Source organism: Sus scrofa, chromosome 10 (genome assembly GCF_054392235.1).
Source record: "Sus scrofa isolate SSC_HxYL_T2T_F1_AM1 chromosome 10, Sscrofa_HxYL_maternal_Yorkshire_Landrace_v2.0, whole genome shotgun sequence".
Taxonomy (NCBI): domain Eukaryota; kingdom Metazoa; phylum Chordata; class Mammalia; order Artiodactyla; family Suidae; genus Sus; species Sus scrofa.
In genome coordinates this window covers 51,610,322-51,626,905 of record NC_139392.1, presented here as the reverse complement: position 1 = coordinate 51,626,905, position 16,584 = coordinate 51,610,322, and the positions used below count along the sequence as shown (strand labels likewise).

Below are 16,584 nucleotides of genomic sequence, written 5' to 3'. Positions count from 1 at the left end.
GCTCACGGCAACACAGGATCCTTAACCCACTGAGCAAGGGCAGGGACCGAACCCGCAACCTCATGGTTCCTAGTCGGATTCGTTAACCACTGCGCCACGACGGGAACTCCTGGTTGCTTTTCTTTTACTAACTTCATATATATATATATATTTGTCTTTTCTAGGGCCACTTCCGTGGCATATGGAGGTTCCCAGACTAGGGGTCTAATCAGAGATATAGCCGCTGGCCTACATCAGAGCCACAGCAATTCTGGATCTGAGTAGCATCGGCGACTTACATCACAGCTCATGGAAATGCTGGATCCTTAACCCACTGAGTGAGGCCAGGGAGAGAACCTGCAACCTCATGGTTCCTAGTCAGATTTGTTAACTGCTGAGCCACGATAGGAACTCCTAAGTATTTATTTCTTTTTTATTTTTGTTTTTTGTCTTTTTAGGGCCGCATGCTCGGCATATGGAGGTTGCCAGGCTAGGGGTCTAATTGGAGCTGTTGCTGCTGGCCTATGCTAGAGCCACAGCAACCCCTGATCTGAGCTGCATCTGTGACCTACACCACAGCTCATGGCAATGCCGGATCCTTAACCCACTGAGAGAGGCAAGGGATCCAAACCACAACCTCATAGTTCCTAGTCAGATTCATTTCCACTGCACCAAGATGGGAACTCCTCTTTTCCTAATTATAAAATGGCACAGTATCATTGCAGAAACTGGAAAAAATAGGAAGGCACATACATACAAAGTTTGCCATTTCACTAGTCAAAAATAATCCTACTATCTTAGCGTATTTTCTTCTAATATTTTCCTTGTACCTATAGATAAAGTGTAGATATGTATTTTTTAAAAAATCACATCATATTTGCAAATTTTGCTCTTAATCTTACACCCCAGGGCTTCTGGAAAGGAAGACCCAATACAGGGGTCATGCAGGGATCTGGCTCCCAGTAGGCTTGTAGACCAAGGACTGGGGAAGGAAGATGATAGGCACTACACAACTGACTCTTCTCGCTCCCCTGGCCTCTCCAGCACTGGGTGTTCTAACATGTGACACTTTTAGCATCTAGAAAAATCTAGTTTTGCTTGCTGGACAACCAAGAATGTAACTGGAGGAGTTCCTCTTGTGGCTCAGTGGTTAACGAATCCGACTAGGAACCATGAGGTTGCGGGTTCGATCCGTGCCCTTGCTCAGTGGGTTAAGGATCTGGCATTGCCGTGAGCTGTGGTGTAGGTTGCAGACATGGCTTGGATCCCAAGTTGCTGTGGCTGTGGTGTAGGCCGGTGGCTACAGCTCTGATTAGACACCTAGCCTGGGAACCTCCATATGCTTCGGGAGTGGCCCTAGAAATGGCAAAAAGACAAAAAAAAAAAAAAAAAAAAAAAAAAAAGAATGTAACTGGAATGATGGCAGAGCTCTTCCTTGGGTATACCAAGAGCCTATTTTCCCTTAGGGGCTGAGGAAAGATTTTTAGAAGTTAATTTCAATTCAACACATGCGAATTACAAGTTTTTAGCTCAGCACACTCAGTAACATGGAGGCACATGCCTTTGCTGTCCAGTAGAACATACAGATGTCACTCCTCTTGTGAGTGGATATCTTAGCAAACAGACAGCCTGGCTGGGCTGTTCCCATTGTAGGGACAGAGAATCCAGACAGTCCCTGAAAAGTTGACCTGGTCCATCTGCTCCAAGGCAACTACAAGTGTAAGGACAGGTGCTGGCCCTTTTAGTCAGAGTGATGTGACACACGTCTTCTCACATAAGTAAATGTTCCCTTCTTGGCAGACTCCTTTGGCCAGAACAAGTTCAACTGCCAATGAGAAGAACCCACATTATCCTTCCCCCGAGGATCTTAATATGCATCATCTCAGATGTGGAGTATTTTACACTTATAAGTATCTGTTGACTTAACCCTGAAATTTGGTATAACCTCATGTGCTGGGGATTGTAGCAGAGGCAGGGTAAGAAAGAGATTTTTTTCAGATCATTAAGACATAAGTAACAAAAACTTATTTTTGTTTATACACTAAAAACCTCATTCAGATCCATAAATCATTGATTCTCAATCAGGGGCAAATTTGCCATCCATGTTTGGAAATATCAGGAGATGTTTTTGGTTGTCACAGTGGGGGAGTCCTACCAGCATCCCAACATTTTAAGGGAAGTGCTACTAAAATATCTTACAAAGCATAAGACAACCACCCCACTAACAAAGATTTGTAAAGTCATAAATATCAGTAGTGCTGAGGTTGATAAACCCTGGTATACTATGGTAGATGGTGGCAAAAATAAATGAGTAGATGAATTATGTCTTTAGTTTTCTATATTTTATGATATACTGACACCTTAAAAAGCTTTCTTGGAGTTCTCACTGTGCTGAAGTGGGTTAAGAATCCAAACGCAGTGGCTTGGCTCAGGTAGCTGCAGAGATGAGGATTTGATCCCCAGCCCAGCACAGTTGGCAAAAAGATCTGGCATTGCTGAAGCTGTGGTATAGGTTGCAGCTCTGGCTTGGATTCAATACTGGCCCAGGAATTTCCATATGCCATGGGTGCAGCCATGAAAAAATAATATAAAATAAAAATAAAAAGGCTTTCTGGCCACAGAAAGACTGCCCTTCCCTTTCTTCTGTGTGTTAACCAATCCTAAGTCTGTGACCCCAACCACCTCCTTATCTAACTCTTAGACATAAAGTCATATTTCCCCTGTCCTATATCATTCCAGGGCCAGGCCACGTACCAGATCATCCTTAAATCCTCAAACTATTGGGAATTATTCAAGCTAGCCAACCTTAAGCTGTTTACTCTGCCCTGCCTTGACTTTTCCTCAGAAATCCCAATAAAGGCTCTGGCATAGCCGTTTCCTTTGTTTCTGTCTACTGCCATCTGTCAAAAACCTGGTGCTTCCCCTGTGGCCCTGCATGGCATGCAGGGATGCGCTTTCTGAAGGTTGTGAGTATAATAAATGTCTTCCTTCTAAGCCTCATTCTCCTTTTGTCTTGTGGCTACACTGATTTGACCATACCATCTCCAAAATTTGTATTCTTAGGACAGTGGGTAATGAAAATAAGTTAGTTTCCCCCATCTCTACATCTGGTATATTTCTGGGGAAATCTACCTCTAAAAAGAGCAGAGAAACAATCCACATACTTTCCCAGGGCACTCCTTCCCTGTCGATCTTCTTCCAGTTCCCGGTAACAAGTCTGTTTTCTAATTTCTTTCTCCCAGAAGCTTTTGAGCTCATGGCAAGTTTCACAGCAGAAGACTTCTCGACGGATATATTGATTGTTCATCCTCTAAAAATAAAAGAAAAATCAAATTCCAAGTACTTCAAACAAAGCCACTCTAATTTTGAAGTTATGAAAGATGAGTTTGAATCCATACACTGCCAATTACACTTTTTGTGCCTGTAGACAATTTACACAGTCACTATGATTTTCTCAGTTGAAAATGGGGATAATAAAGGTTAATGTCAGAAAATATCATGAAAATTTTTGAAATGAACAAAATACAAAAGATATCTAATAATGCTTCCAGTTTATCTGATTCTACAAGTGCCTGCCTTTTTCATTGTCTTCGAGCTATTTTTTTCAACTCTGTTAAGTTATAGAAAAAATATAGCAATATGAATTATTTTTGAACAGAGACTCAAATATATTTTGTTCAGTGGAATGCAATTGATATCCCTGTGAATATCAACCAATTTTCACCTTCTTAAAAATTCATTTCAGAATTTTTTTGATGACCACCCCCACAGCATATGAAATTTCCAGGGCCAGAGATTAAATCTGAGCTGCAGCTGCAACTTACACTGGATCCTTAAGCCCACCGCGCCAGGCAGGAAATCCTCATTTCAGTATTCTTGACTATGTGTTTTTCTGAATTCTCCTTGAATCAGTTGTAATATCTTACTAGTTTTTTCATTAAATATAATAAGTTAACTATTTGACACAAATTTATTTTATATCAGTATGAGAGTCATAATTTTAACTTAAAAATTATCAAAAAAAAAAAAAAAACCCTTTAACAGGAGTCCCCATTGTGGCTCAGTGGTTAACGAACTTGATCAGTAACCATGAGGTTGTGGGTTTGATCCCTGGCCTCACTCAGTGGGTTAAGGATCCAGTGTTGCCATGAGCTCTGATGTAGGTCTCAGCTGTGGCTTGGATCCTGTGTTGTTGTGGCTGTGGTGTAGGCCGGCAGCTATAGCTCCAATTAGACCCCTAGTCTGGGAACCTCCATGTGCCATACGTACGACCCTAAAAAGACAAAAAAACAAAACAAAACAAAAAATCCTTTAACAGTTACATCACAGCTCTTTCTCTGTGTGTGTGTGTTTGCGTGTAGAACAAGGTGGTACATTTATTTATTTATTTATTTTTTGGGTCTTTTTACCATTTCTTGGGCTGCTCCCATGGCATATGGAGGTTCCCAGGCTAGGGATCTAATCAGAGCTGTAGCCGCCTGTCTACACCAGAGCCAGAGCAATGCGGGATCTGAGTCGAATCTGCAACCTACAACCACAGCTCGCAGCAATGCGGGATCTTTAACCCACTGACCAAGGCCAGGGATTGAACCCTCAACCTCATGGTTCCTTGTCGGATTCATTAACCACTGTGCCACAATGGGAACTCCAAGGTGATGTATTTAAAGCTCTAAATACAAACTTGGCATGGCAAACAACAGGCACCCAATAAATGTTATGCTCTTTCCAGCCTTCCTCAAAAATTAACGACATCTATCATTTATTGAGCATATAATATGTAATAGGCATTTCTTACACACTGTCCAATTTGATCCTCACTACAATTCTGTGTGATGGGTGATTCTGAATTCATTGTTCAGATGAGGAAATTAAGAGACAGAATTTGCTTATAGCCTCATAGCTGAACATGAAAGAGCAGGAATTTGGATGTAGGCCTGTCCATCCTCAAAGTGGATGCCCTCTACTCTACCAGTCCTCATCACTGTATCTGCAATTGGCCATATCCAGAGCAAGATTGTGTGGCATGTGTGTATATGTCCCATGAAAATACACATGTTTAATACTAAAAAGCATTTACTTTTTACCTAAGCACTGCCCATTTTCCAGAACTTAATAGATGCAAAGGACTGCAAAACAGAGCCTTCTCTGCCTACAGTTGACCACCTGCTCAGGCAAGAGCTTTGGCTCTGGCTGGAGAGTGGAAAGGACCTGGATCTTGCCTCCCTTGCTACAGAGTCCCAGTGATCCCATGCAAGTGGGATTGCCCACAGCAGCCCAGGGGAGTAGGGGTGAGAGAAGCTCAGAAAAGCTTTCAGGGAATAAATAACACATCTGTGATTTTATATTTGTAATACAGAAGAGTAATTGTATATTATAGAACTATATAGAACATATAATTTATAATATAGAATTGTTTATAATCCAGAATAGTATAGAATATTTTATTTATATTATTATAATATTATAATAGACTCTGATTCTTGTACTAAAGAAGTGGCAAGAAATTCCCACTTGGAGGGATGTATAAATGTCCCTAAGTAGGAAGAACCTTAGTTTTCTTTTTATTATTATTATCATTAAAGTATAGTTGATTTACAATGTTCAATCAAGTTCTATTGTACAGCAATATGATCCAATCACACACATTTCCATGTGCTATACAGTAGGATCCCATTACACATCCATTCCAAATATAACAGTCTGCATCCAAAAAAACCCTCAAAATTGGAGTTCCCATCATGGCTCAGTGGTTAACGAATCTGACTAGGAACCATGAGGTTGTGGGTTCTACCCTGGCCTTGCTCAGTGGGTTAAGACCTGGCATTGCTGTAAGCTGTGGTGTAGGTCGCAGACGCAGCTTTGATGCCCATTGCTGTGGCTGTGGCATGGGCCAGTGGCTACAGCTCCAATTAGACCCCTTGCCTGGGAACCTCCATATGCTGCAGGTGTGGCCCTAAAAAAGACAAAAAAAAAACCAAAACCCCAAAACCTCAAAATGCCCATCCATCCCACTCCCTCCCCTTTCCCCAGTGGGAACCCCAAGTCTGCTCTCCTTGGCCATGATCTGTTTCTGGTTTTGTTTTTGTTTTTTGGATAGGATCATCAGCTCCATATTTTAGATTCCACAAATAAGTGACATCATATGGTATTTGTCTTTTTCTTTCTGGCTTACTTTACTTAGTATGAGAGCCTCTAATTACATCCCTGTTGCTGGAAATGACATTAGTTTGTCTTTTTTATGGCTGAGTAACATTTCATTGTATATATGTACCACATCTTCTTAATCCATTCATCTGTTGATGGATATTTAGGTTGTTTCCATGTGCTGGCTATTTTGAATAGTGCTGCTATGAACATAGGGGTGCACGCATCTTTTTCAATGAAAATTTTGTCTGGATATATGCCCAGCAGTGGAATTGCTGGATCATATGGTAGTTCTATATTTGGTTTCCTGAGATACCTCCATCTGTTTTCCATAGTGGTTGTACCAATTTACGCTCCCACCAACAGTGAAGGAGGGTACCCTTTCCTCCATATTTTTCTCCAGAATTTGTTATTTCTTGACTTGTTAATGATGGCCATTCTGAGTGGTGTGAGGTGACACCTCATTGTAGTTTTGATTTGCATTTCTCTAATAATTAGTGATACTGAGCATTTTTTCTTATGCTTGTTGGCCATCCATATGTCTTTGGAAAAATGTCTATTTAGATCTTCTGCTTATTTTTTACTTGGGTTGTTTGTCCTTTTGTTGTTGAGTTGCATGAGTTGTTTGTACATTTTGGAGATTAAGCCCTTTGCTGTTGGATTGTTGGCAGAGTTTTTTCTCCCATTTTTTTTGTTGTATTTTTGTTTTTTTAATGGTTTCCTTTGCTGTGTAAAAGCTTTTGAGTTTGATTAGGTCTCAATGGTTTGTGTCTTTATCATAATTATTCTAGGAGGTGGATCAAATAAGAAGTTGCTGTGATTTATGTCAAAGAGCATTCTGCCTATGTTTTCATCTAGCAGTTTTATAGTATCTGTCTGGCCTTATATTTAATCCATTTTGAGTTTATTTTTGTAATGGTGTTAGTGTTCTTTCATTCTTTTAAATGTAGCTTTCCAGTTTTCCCAGCACATTTTATTGGAGAGACTATCTTTCCTCCATTGTATGTTCTGTCCTCCTTTGTCATAGATTAATTGACCATAGGTACCTAGGTTTATTTCTGGGCTTTCCATCCAGTTCCATTGGTCTCTATATTTCTGTTTTTGTGCCAGTACCATATTGTTTTGATGACTGTAGCTTTGTAGCATTGTCTGAAGTCAGGAAGCTTGATTCCTCCATTTTGCTTTTCTTTTTCAATATTGCTTTGGCTGTTCACTCTTGTGTTTCCATACAAATTTTGAAGTATTCTGTTCTAGTTCTGTGAATAATCTCTTTGGTAATTTGATAGGGATTCCACTGAATCTGTAGATTGCCTTGGGTAGCATAATCATTTTGACAATATTGATTCTTCCAATCCAAAGCATATTATAGCTTTCCACCTGTTTGTGTCATCTTTGATTTCTTTCATCAACATTTTATAGTTTTCAGAGAATAGGTCTTTTGTCTCTTTAGGTAAGTTTCTTCCTAGGTATTCTTTTTGATGAAATTATAAATGGGATGGTTTCTCTGATTTCTCTTTCTGTTCTTTCATTATTAGTATATAGAAATGCAATTGATTTCTGTGTATTAAATATGTAGCCTTTAACTTTGCCAAATTCGTTGATGAGTTCTAATAGTTTTCTGGTGCTGTCTTTTTTTTTTTTTTTTGATAGGCAAGAAATAGATTTATTGAGATAGGATGCTTGTGAGAGATGCAAGTGGGCAGGCATGGAAGCTCTGCCTCTGGTGTTATCTTTAGGGGTTTCTAGGTATAGCATCCTGTCGTCTGCAAATAGTGATAGTTTTACTTTTTCTTTTCCAATTTGGATTCTTTTTTTTTCTTTTTCTTCTCTGATTGCCACGGCTAGGACTTCCAAAACTACGTTGAATAACTGTGGTGAAAGTGGACATCCTTGTCTTGTTTCTGATTAGCAGATTTGAGTATTCTGTAAAGATTTTTTTTTTCCCTAGGAACTCATTCTTTTATTTTATTATTTTTTTTCCACTCCTTCTCTTTTTCCTCCTAGACCAATATTCTAGTTATCTGATAATTTCTGTAGCCATAACTGACTTGGGCAAAACTGTGCCAGGATAATGTCAAGGGCACTGTGCCCTGGAGTTTCTCCAGGCTCTCTCTGATCCCCACCTACATTCTGAAGAGTGGAGCAGAGTCCATCCTGCAGCCTAATGGGAGCACATGCTTTATCTTCTGAGGGCATACATCCCATTTATTTTCCATCCTTGGATAATGGATTCAGTACACAGATTGCTAATAAATTCCTACTCACTTGATATTGAAAGAGTTGTCAATAAAAGCATAGATCAGTTTTTTAAAGAATATATCAGATTCAAAATTTTGATTCATAAAACTAGAGTATGGGATGAGTGCAATTAGGTTTCCTGTGGATTTAATTCAAGTTGCAGGAGGAGTTCCCATCATGGCTCAGCAGAAACAAATCTATTATCCATGAGGAAACAGGTTCAGTCCTTGGCCTCACTCAGTGGATTAAGGATCTGGCATTGCCTTGAGCTGTGGTGTAGGTCACAGATGTGGCTCAGATCCCATGTTGCTATGGATGTGGTGTAGCCCAGTGGCTACAGCTCTGATTTGACCCCTAGCCTGAGAACTTCCATCTGTGGCTCTAAAAAGACACACTCACACATGAATTCAAGTTGTGGAAAACTAAGGCCTCTCAGTTTCCTGATGTGACCTCCACCTGTGTAAATGCTAGAAAAGAAAATAGCACTAGCTTTGAATGGGGAGGAAGATGTTAATGCAGATTTGCAATTTAGGTGGACAAAAGGTAATGCAAGACTGATTTTCACATTCTTTTAGTGGAAAATGTTCTTAAAAATTCAGGAGATCCCATCGTGGCTCAATGGTTAACCAATCCGACTAGGAACCATGAGGTTGCGGGTTTGATCCCTGGCCTAGCCCAGTGGGTTAAGGATCCGGCATTGCCATGAGCTGTATTGTAGGTCGCAGAATCAGCTCGGATCTGGCGTTGCTGTGGCTCTGGTGTAGGCCGGCAGCTACAGCTCCAATTAGACCCTTAGCCTGAGAATCTCCATATGCCATGGGTGCAGCCATAGAAAAGACAAAAAGACAAAAAAAAAAAAAAAAAAAAAAAAATTCAAAGCTCGTATTAGGTATCCAGTATTCAGAGAAAGTATAGTTTGGTCAAATAGGAACTCACTAAATTTTTTTCTTAAAATTTAGAATTAATACTTTATTCTAAAAAGATTTTCATTAAAAAAAAAAAACGAGGCCTATTCAGGAATGCAGACTGCTCACATCATCCCATCATTTCACCTTCATTTTATTTGGAAAAAAATGTGGTTTAGATATGAAAGGAGGATTTATTCTAAGACAGCATAGTTGTGTAATTGTGAATTAGGTTAAGAGAAACAGCTGAAAGCAGAGTGGTGTCTACACACCCAAGGAATGAATTAAATCAGAGTAAGTCCAAAGGAAATCAGGCAGAAGGCTTTGAAGAATCTGAAGCATGGTGGCTCTGTTTCCTGTTCACTTTGAGTAAGGAAGCATTTTGGGGGCTTCAGGAGGGCTTCAGGAGGGGTTGAACTTGGATGCTGTCAGGGGCAAGCAAGGTGCTGTTCACTCATGAAGGAGTGAAGCTACTGGACCTGAGCAACAGGAAGCAGGGGGCAGGGAGCAATGAGCACACATTTTGCTTCAAGACATTACATTGAAGGACAGGAACACTGTGATTACCAAAAAAAAAAAAAAAAAAAAAATAGGGTTTTTGGCTATATGCAGTCCAATGGCTCCCTAGTTCCTCTTAAGTGGTGCTTTCTCTATCTACAGCTTTAGCCTGTGTCTTTCTTCCTTAGTGTAGGATTTAAGGCTTCTTCAAGGAGATAAAACTCAAAAAGCCTCCAGCTGAGATAAGAATTACCAGGCCCTTAGCATCCCTCCTGTCTCAGTGTAATGGGTACAATGATCCAAAGGATCTCCCTACCCCAGCAACTTAGCCTACTCCTTCCTGCCCCCGATAGGAAAGGTATGTGGCCCATGCCTTACCCAACACCTATAGGGGTAATATACACCCCCAACCAACCAGCAAGTGTATCCAAAGACCCCATCCTTCCCCAACCAATCAGCAGGTCAATAGGTGCATGGTGAGACCTCTCCTCTCTCTCCTTTGTCTCCAGGCTATAAAACAGACATGACCATGCATCTCCCTGATTATCAAGAAGTCAGCCCACTGTGTTAACAGTGTCTCTTGCCTCAATAAACTTGTCTTTTCTATACCTTGCTTTGAATCCAGAAAATTCCTTTTCCACCCACATGCATACACCATAACACATAGCTTTTCTCAAAAACCTCCTCCCCAGGCTTTCCCTGCAGGGCATCCTGAACTATTTCACTTTCTCCCTGCCTCCCTCTTCCTACTAGTCTCCTTGAGCAGCCACTTTCCTGCCTCCAAACCCGAGGGTGAAAATACCATCTTCACTGGCCAGACTGGCTCTTGCTCTCATCCTAGCAGCAACTGGGATTGAAACTTTACACCAAGCCTCACCTCATCCACCAGAGGACTGCAGACACAACCGCCTGCCAAATACTACTTTGGTTCCCGCCTCACTCATCAGGCCTATAAGCTCTGCTCTGACATCCACGATGGCCAGGGCGCTAAGAGGGAGGACAGAGGACAGTTGTCACTATTGTGACTTTGGGCAATAAGCTTTTGAGTGCTCTGAGCCCCAGTTTGCTTATCCATGAAGTGGAGCTTAAATGTGGCAAGAGAGAGGAAATCACCTAGTACTGCCAATGTATTGGCATTACTCAGTGTATGTGATTATAAGATCTGACCATGAGGGTTACAAATATAGCATCCTAGATGATGTAAAGGTGAAACATCACCAAGAGCTTTTGTTAAAGTGTTCTCTGTACACTTTTTCCCCAAATTTTCATCACTAACACAATACATGCTTGCCCTCAGGGAGCTCAGAGTCTTATCTCTGATAAGAGGTCAACAATGTTAACTGAATTTGAACCATCTCCTAAAGAAGCTCTCATTGTCTTTATACACAGTATTAAATGCTGTATACTCAGAACATATTAAGGTTTATTTGTCTGTGTTGCTGAGCTGTCAGAAATAGAATACCTTAGATTTTATCAGTTGGACTCTGTACAGAGAACACTTTAGCAAAAGGTCTTGGTGATGTTTCACTCTTATATCACTTAAGATGTTACATTTGGGGATCCTTGTGGTCAGGTACTTTTTTTTTTTTTTTTTTTAAGAGCTGCACCTGTGGCATATGGAGGTTCCCAGGCTAGGGGTTGAATCAGAGATGTAGCCATTAGCCTACATCATAACCACAGCAAAGCCAGATTCAAGCCATGTCTGTGACCTACACCACAGCTCATGGCAATGCCAGATCCTTAACCCACTGAACAAGGCCAGGGACCAAACCTGTGTCCTCATGGTTACTAGTCAGATTCATTTCTGCTGAGTCATGATGGGAACTCCCTTGTGGTCAGATCTTATAATCACATACATTGAATGATGCCCAATTTGTTTAAAAAATGATTGTTTTACCAAAGGTGACAGTTGACACTCTGCTAAAGATTCGACTCAATCTCATGTTATTTCATAATCTAATTGCTTGTTTTCCTGGAAACTTCTGGAAAACTTGAATTTCAGCATTTAGGATCATGACCACTTATAAGAACTTCTCTAAGAGGAAATGCATTTTGATTTAGATGAGCTATGCTACTCCACCTCCTTTTTCACTTGTTTTATGTCTGTAGCCTCATATACTGTGCTCACTGTGAGCAGTGTGTTGGTAGCTGGTATTGTCCCCTTTGTAGCTTCAAGAAACAGAATTGACAGTCATTTTAACAAACATCAAGATGAATCAAAGAACAGAAAATAAAAGCTGTCATTTTTCTTAGGGGTACTGACATAAAACCTAAGCACTGGCAGTTACTTTTGCTGCATCTTCACATGGTCCAGGCAGAGAAACTCATTAACTATGTATGTGATGCTGGACAAGGATGAAAAGGCATTACTTTCCTAATTGTTCTCTGAGTGGGGTCAGGAAGAAGGGAAAGCCACTGTGATTTCCTGTGGGATGAATCAGTGATGCTTTTATAGTCATAGGAATAAGAATTGCTAAGGAATGTCCAGATACATAAACCCATCAGGTACCTGAAACCTCCTTAGTCATTCTTAAAGGTCTTTGAGATTAAGATCCTATTTTTCACTGAGGACATTTTCAAACTCAGGTGTCTCCATTATGTTCTTGTGAAATTGATTTTTTTTAAGAAATCCAAGTTTAGGTCTTTACACTCCATGCTTCTAAATTTCAATTTGCTATTTTTATCCCATGGTATATGCAGATTAGAAGGGAATAGACTTCTCAGATAAATCTACGCATTTTCTTTTTCTTTCTTTCTTTCTTTCTTTCTTTCTTTCTTTCTTTCTTTCTTTCTTTCTTTCTTTTTTTTTTGGTGTCTTTTTGGCATTTCTTGGGCCGCTCTCACAGCACATGGAGGTTCCCAGGCTAGGGGTCGAATCGGAGCTGTAGCCGCTGGCCCACGCCAGAGCCACAGCAAAGTGGGATCCGAGCCGAGTCTGCAAACTGCACCACAGCTCACGGCAACGCGGGATCCTTAACCCACTGAACAAAGGCAGGGATCGAACCTCCGACCTCATGGTTCCTAGTTGGATTCATTAACCACTGTGCCACGACAGGAACTCCAGCATTTTCTTTCAATGTCTTTTTGGTTCTCTGTAATCCTGAGATTCCTTTTTTTTTTTTTTTTTTGGCCATACCCATAGCACACAGAAGTTTCTGGGCCAGGGATCCACCCCAAGACATGGCAGCAACCTGAGAAGCTGCAGTGACAATGCTGGATCCTCAACCTGCTGACACAAGAAAACTCCAGTCACAAGAGTCTTTAAGAATATAGGCTAATTTCTTTTTGTTCACTCTTAGATAGGTGTGTTTTCTTCCACCCTCAATGGGTCAAAATTCAGGAACAACAGTTTTATTTATTTATTTATTTGGGGGTGAAGGAGAAAAAGATAGATTTATTGCTTGTCCAGGCAAAGGAGGCCACAGCGGGTTAATGCCTTAAAGACTGTGCCCACCTCGGGAGAAATTGGGAGGTGGTTTTATAATTTTGGAGTGAAACGTAGGGCCATTAATAAGGATCAGCATAGATGAAAGCTTGCATTATTTTTCAAAGCTGCTGTTAAGTGGTCCCAGCATTGGTTCTGATGATCCTTCTTTTGAAATGAAGAATACTTCATCAACTGCTTCCTTCTGTTGAGGGTTTCAGTTCTGTGGAAGGGCTTAAATATATTGTTATATATATTCCTTGAGGAGGAATCAAGACCCTGCCCCAAGGCTGCACTATTTATTGTCTCTTGACTGTTCCTCCCTGGTCTCTGCATCCCCTCCCTTCCCTGATCAGTAACTGTTTGAACCTGCTTTTTGGATCTCAGAGAAAGTCATGGAGGCTGAAACCCATTCCCCTAAAACAAGAAATGGGGGTCACAGAAAACCTGTGTGCCCAGGAGCCCCACAGGGTCCTGCTTGGTTTCATATCCACCCCCCCCCCCACATTGATACTTCTCAATCTTGAGGAGAACAGATGTTAGACAAGAGAATGTTCATTTTGGATAGAGAGGTTAATCATAAACTCAGCAGAGGTACTCAGTTTTAGGGGAACTTGGTTTTAAATATGAAACCAAGCAGGGCCCTGCAGGCTCCTGGGCACACAAGCCTTGCTGCATCCCCCATTTCTTGTTTTAGAGAATACACTTCAGCCTCCATGACCTTCCCTGGGTTCCAAAGGGCAGGTTCAAACAGTTGCTCATCAGGGAAGGGAGGGGATACAGAGACCCCAGGGAGGAGCAGTCAAGAAACAATAGTGCAGCCTTGGGGGCAGGGTCCTGGTCCCTCCTCAAAGAATATCTTTGAGCTCTTCTGCAGAACTAAACCCCCCAACACATGGAAGATGTTAATGAAGCATTCCTTATTCTGGGAAGAAGACCACCAGACCACTGAACACCAGCTTTGAAAACAATGCAAGCTTGCCTCTATCCTGATCCTTATCTGTGGCCCTGTTTTTCACTCCTCAAACTATAAAACCACCTCCCCATCTCTCCTTAGGGTGGCACAGTCTTTGAGGCATTAGCCTGCTGTGACCCTCCTTTGCCTGGCAAAGCAATAAAGCTATTATTTCTCCTTCACCCAAAACTCTGTTTCCGCATTTCTATTGGCACCAGTGAGCAGAGGTTGAATTACGGCAACAAATTCCCATTTCTGTTTTATCTTTCTCCAAGTCTTTCAGGGAATGGGGTGATGTCTGCTCTGGCTACTTCCTGCTGAGATGGGGCACAGTCCTGCCTCAATTTGGGGAATACAGGAACAGCAAATTTAAGTAACTATCATGGCCATAACTTCACACAAATAATTTTCCCATAATTAACACTTAGGAATCTCTTGTGATTCCCAACCTTTAAAAACATGTACTGGAGTTCCCACTGTGGTGCAACAGGATGTATGGGATTTCTGTAGTGCCAGAACACAGGTTTGATCATCGGCCTAGAACAGTGGGTTAAATGATCTGGTGCTGCCACAACTGCAGCAAAAGTTGCAACTGAACCTTAGATCTGATTCCTGGCCTGGGAGATCCATATGCTATGGGGTGGCAAAAAAAAAAAAAAAAAAAAAAAAAGATTGAGAGAGAGTGAGCCAGAGTGAGCGAGAGAGAAATATATATCATGTTTACTACATTTATTTTTTTGTTTGCCCAGTGTTGAAAAAAATATGGATACAGAGAGATAATTCTCCTCTTTAAGATAAATAATAGGGTAAAGTGCATTGGTATTGGCAACTGGTGTTAAACTCTGAGATGACAAAAAGGAGTAGAAATGAAGTTCAAGTATGAAGTGAGCTCTTGTCCCCACTAAGGGGCCAGAGAAAACCTGCTGCCATGCCTTCACCTACTAGCTGATGGGCTGCTAGTCTGTGATCTCTGGATTATTTTTATGCTCTCTATTGAGTATTTACGGAATACTTTCATTCTCCAAAATGCTTTGTATCTTGAATTCATTTCTCACAACACTATTCTTATGTACATTAGACAGAGGAGGTGCAAAGAGAAAAGCCATGGCCCCAGATCACCTCATCTATGGTGATGCAGCTGGAATTCAAACTCTACCCAGCTCCAAAGCCTGTGCTCATCCCTCTCACACTACCTGGTCAGCCCATCAAACAGATGGAAGCTCATGGGAAATGCAAGAAACATAGGCCCTGGTTCAATCGGTTCTGAGTGGTATGCAAACCATCAAGTCTTTATCAAGGCAGAACTGGATTAATTTTGTCCAAGGTTATTTTATGCTTATTCCATGAAGACAAACTTCCCTTCTTCTCAAATATCTCTGTGAGAGGTACCCACTCTTATCAGTTTTCTGTGCACCAAGATAGGAACTAAAACACACAACCACACAAACTAAAGGCACTCTCCCCCACCCCACGTAATTGTTGATCCCATAATCTGGAAATTCTGCCATTACAAGTGTCAGGGGACACAGCTATCACTTATTCTCCTCTAAGGTGGCCCTTCTCACTCATAGTGAAAATGATGTTCCAGCAGCAGATGCTAAGATGACTACAACTAACCTTGGCTCAGAAATATTTTGATGGGTTTCTCCTCCCATCCCAGACAGAGAGTAATGTAAGTTTTCTTCCCTTCGCCTCCTTTGCATGAAGTTGGAGCATTATGTGAAAGCACTTGTCCTCAGTTTAGCACTTTGTTGGAAAACATTTTCTCTTTAACATTTCCTCCAAAATTCAGACAGGCAATTTGAATTTAATTATTGAGCTCCTCTCCCTAATTTTCCCTCCAATTAATGTCCTTCAAAGCCACTTCAGCTTTTCCCCCACTGCATGGTATGTGTCTTAATAAATCTCTTGGTAAAAGTCTTAATAAAAGGCGCAGGTGAAAGAAAAGACTGCTTGGGGCAGTATAGGTCAATTTTGAAATAGCTGACATTTTTAAGTAAAACAAGACTAATAAGGAGTTCCTGCCATGGCACAGTGGAAACAATCTGACTAGGAACCATGAGGTTGTGGGTTTGATCCCTGGCCTCACTCACGGGGTTAAGGATCTGGCATTGCCATAAGCTGTGGTGTAGATCACAGATGTGGCTCAGATCTGGCATTGCTGTGGCTGTGGTGAAGGCTGGCGGCTACAGCTCTGATTAGACCCCTAGTCTGGAAACTTCCATATGTCACAGGTGCAGCCCTGAAAAAGGACCAAAAAACAACAACAACAAAAAAAGAAGACTAATAAGGAAAAAATTTTTATATTGAATGTGTCCATTATAACTCAGCCCTGCTCTTTCCTCTGGGGTTTATCTGAATTAATTGGAACAACACCAAGGTGTGAAGGAAAGACACCAACAGTTATTGGCAAGTAACTAGCAATTTAAGTAAAGAAGTGG

General features: G+C 41.1%; 1 protein-coding gene across 8 annotated transcripts in view; it reads right to left on the bottom strand.

The window, feature by feature from the left end:
- The window catches only part of LOC110258480 (protein FAM240B-like), a 135,199-nt gene that overhangs the window by 11,671 nt on the left and 106,944 nt on the right, over nucleotides 1-16,584 (bottom strand). For all 8 annotated transcript variants that reach the window (XM_084979668.1, XM_084979670.1, XM_084979669.1 and 5 more), the window contains one exon: nucleotides 3,144-3,289. In XM_084979668.1, the coding sequence (XP_084835794.1) occupies nucleotides 3,144-3,289 (146 nt within the window). The remainder of the gene's footprint in view (nucleotides 1-3,143; nucleotides 3,290-16,584) is intronic.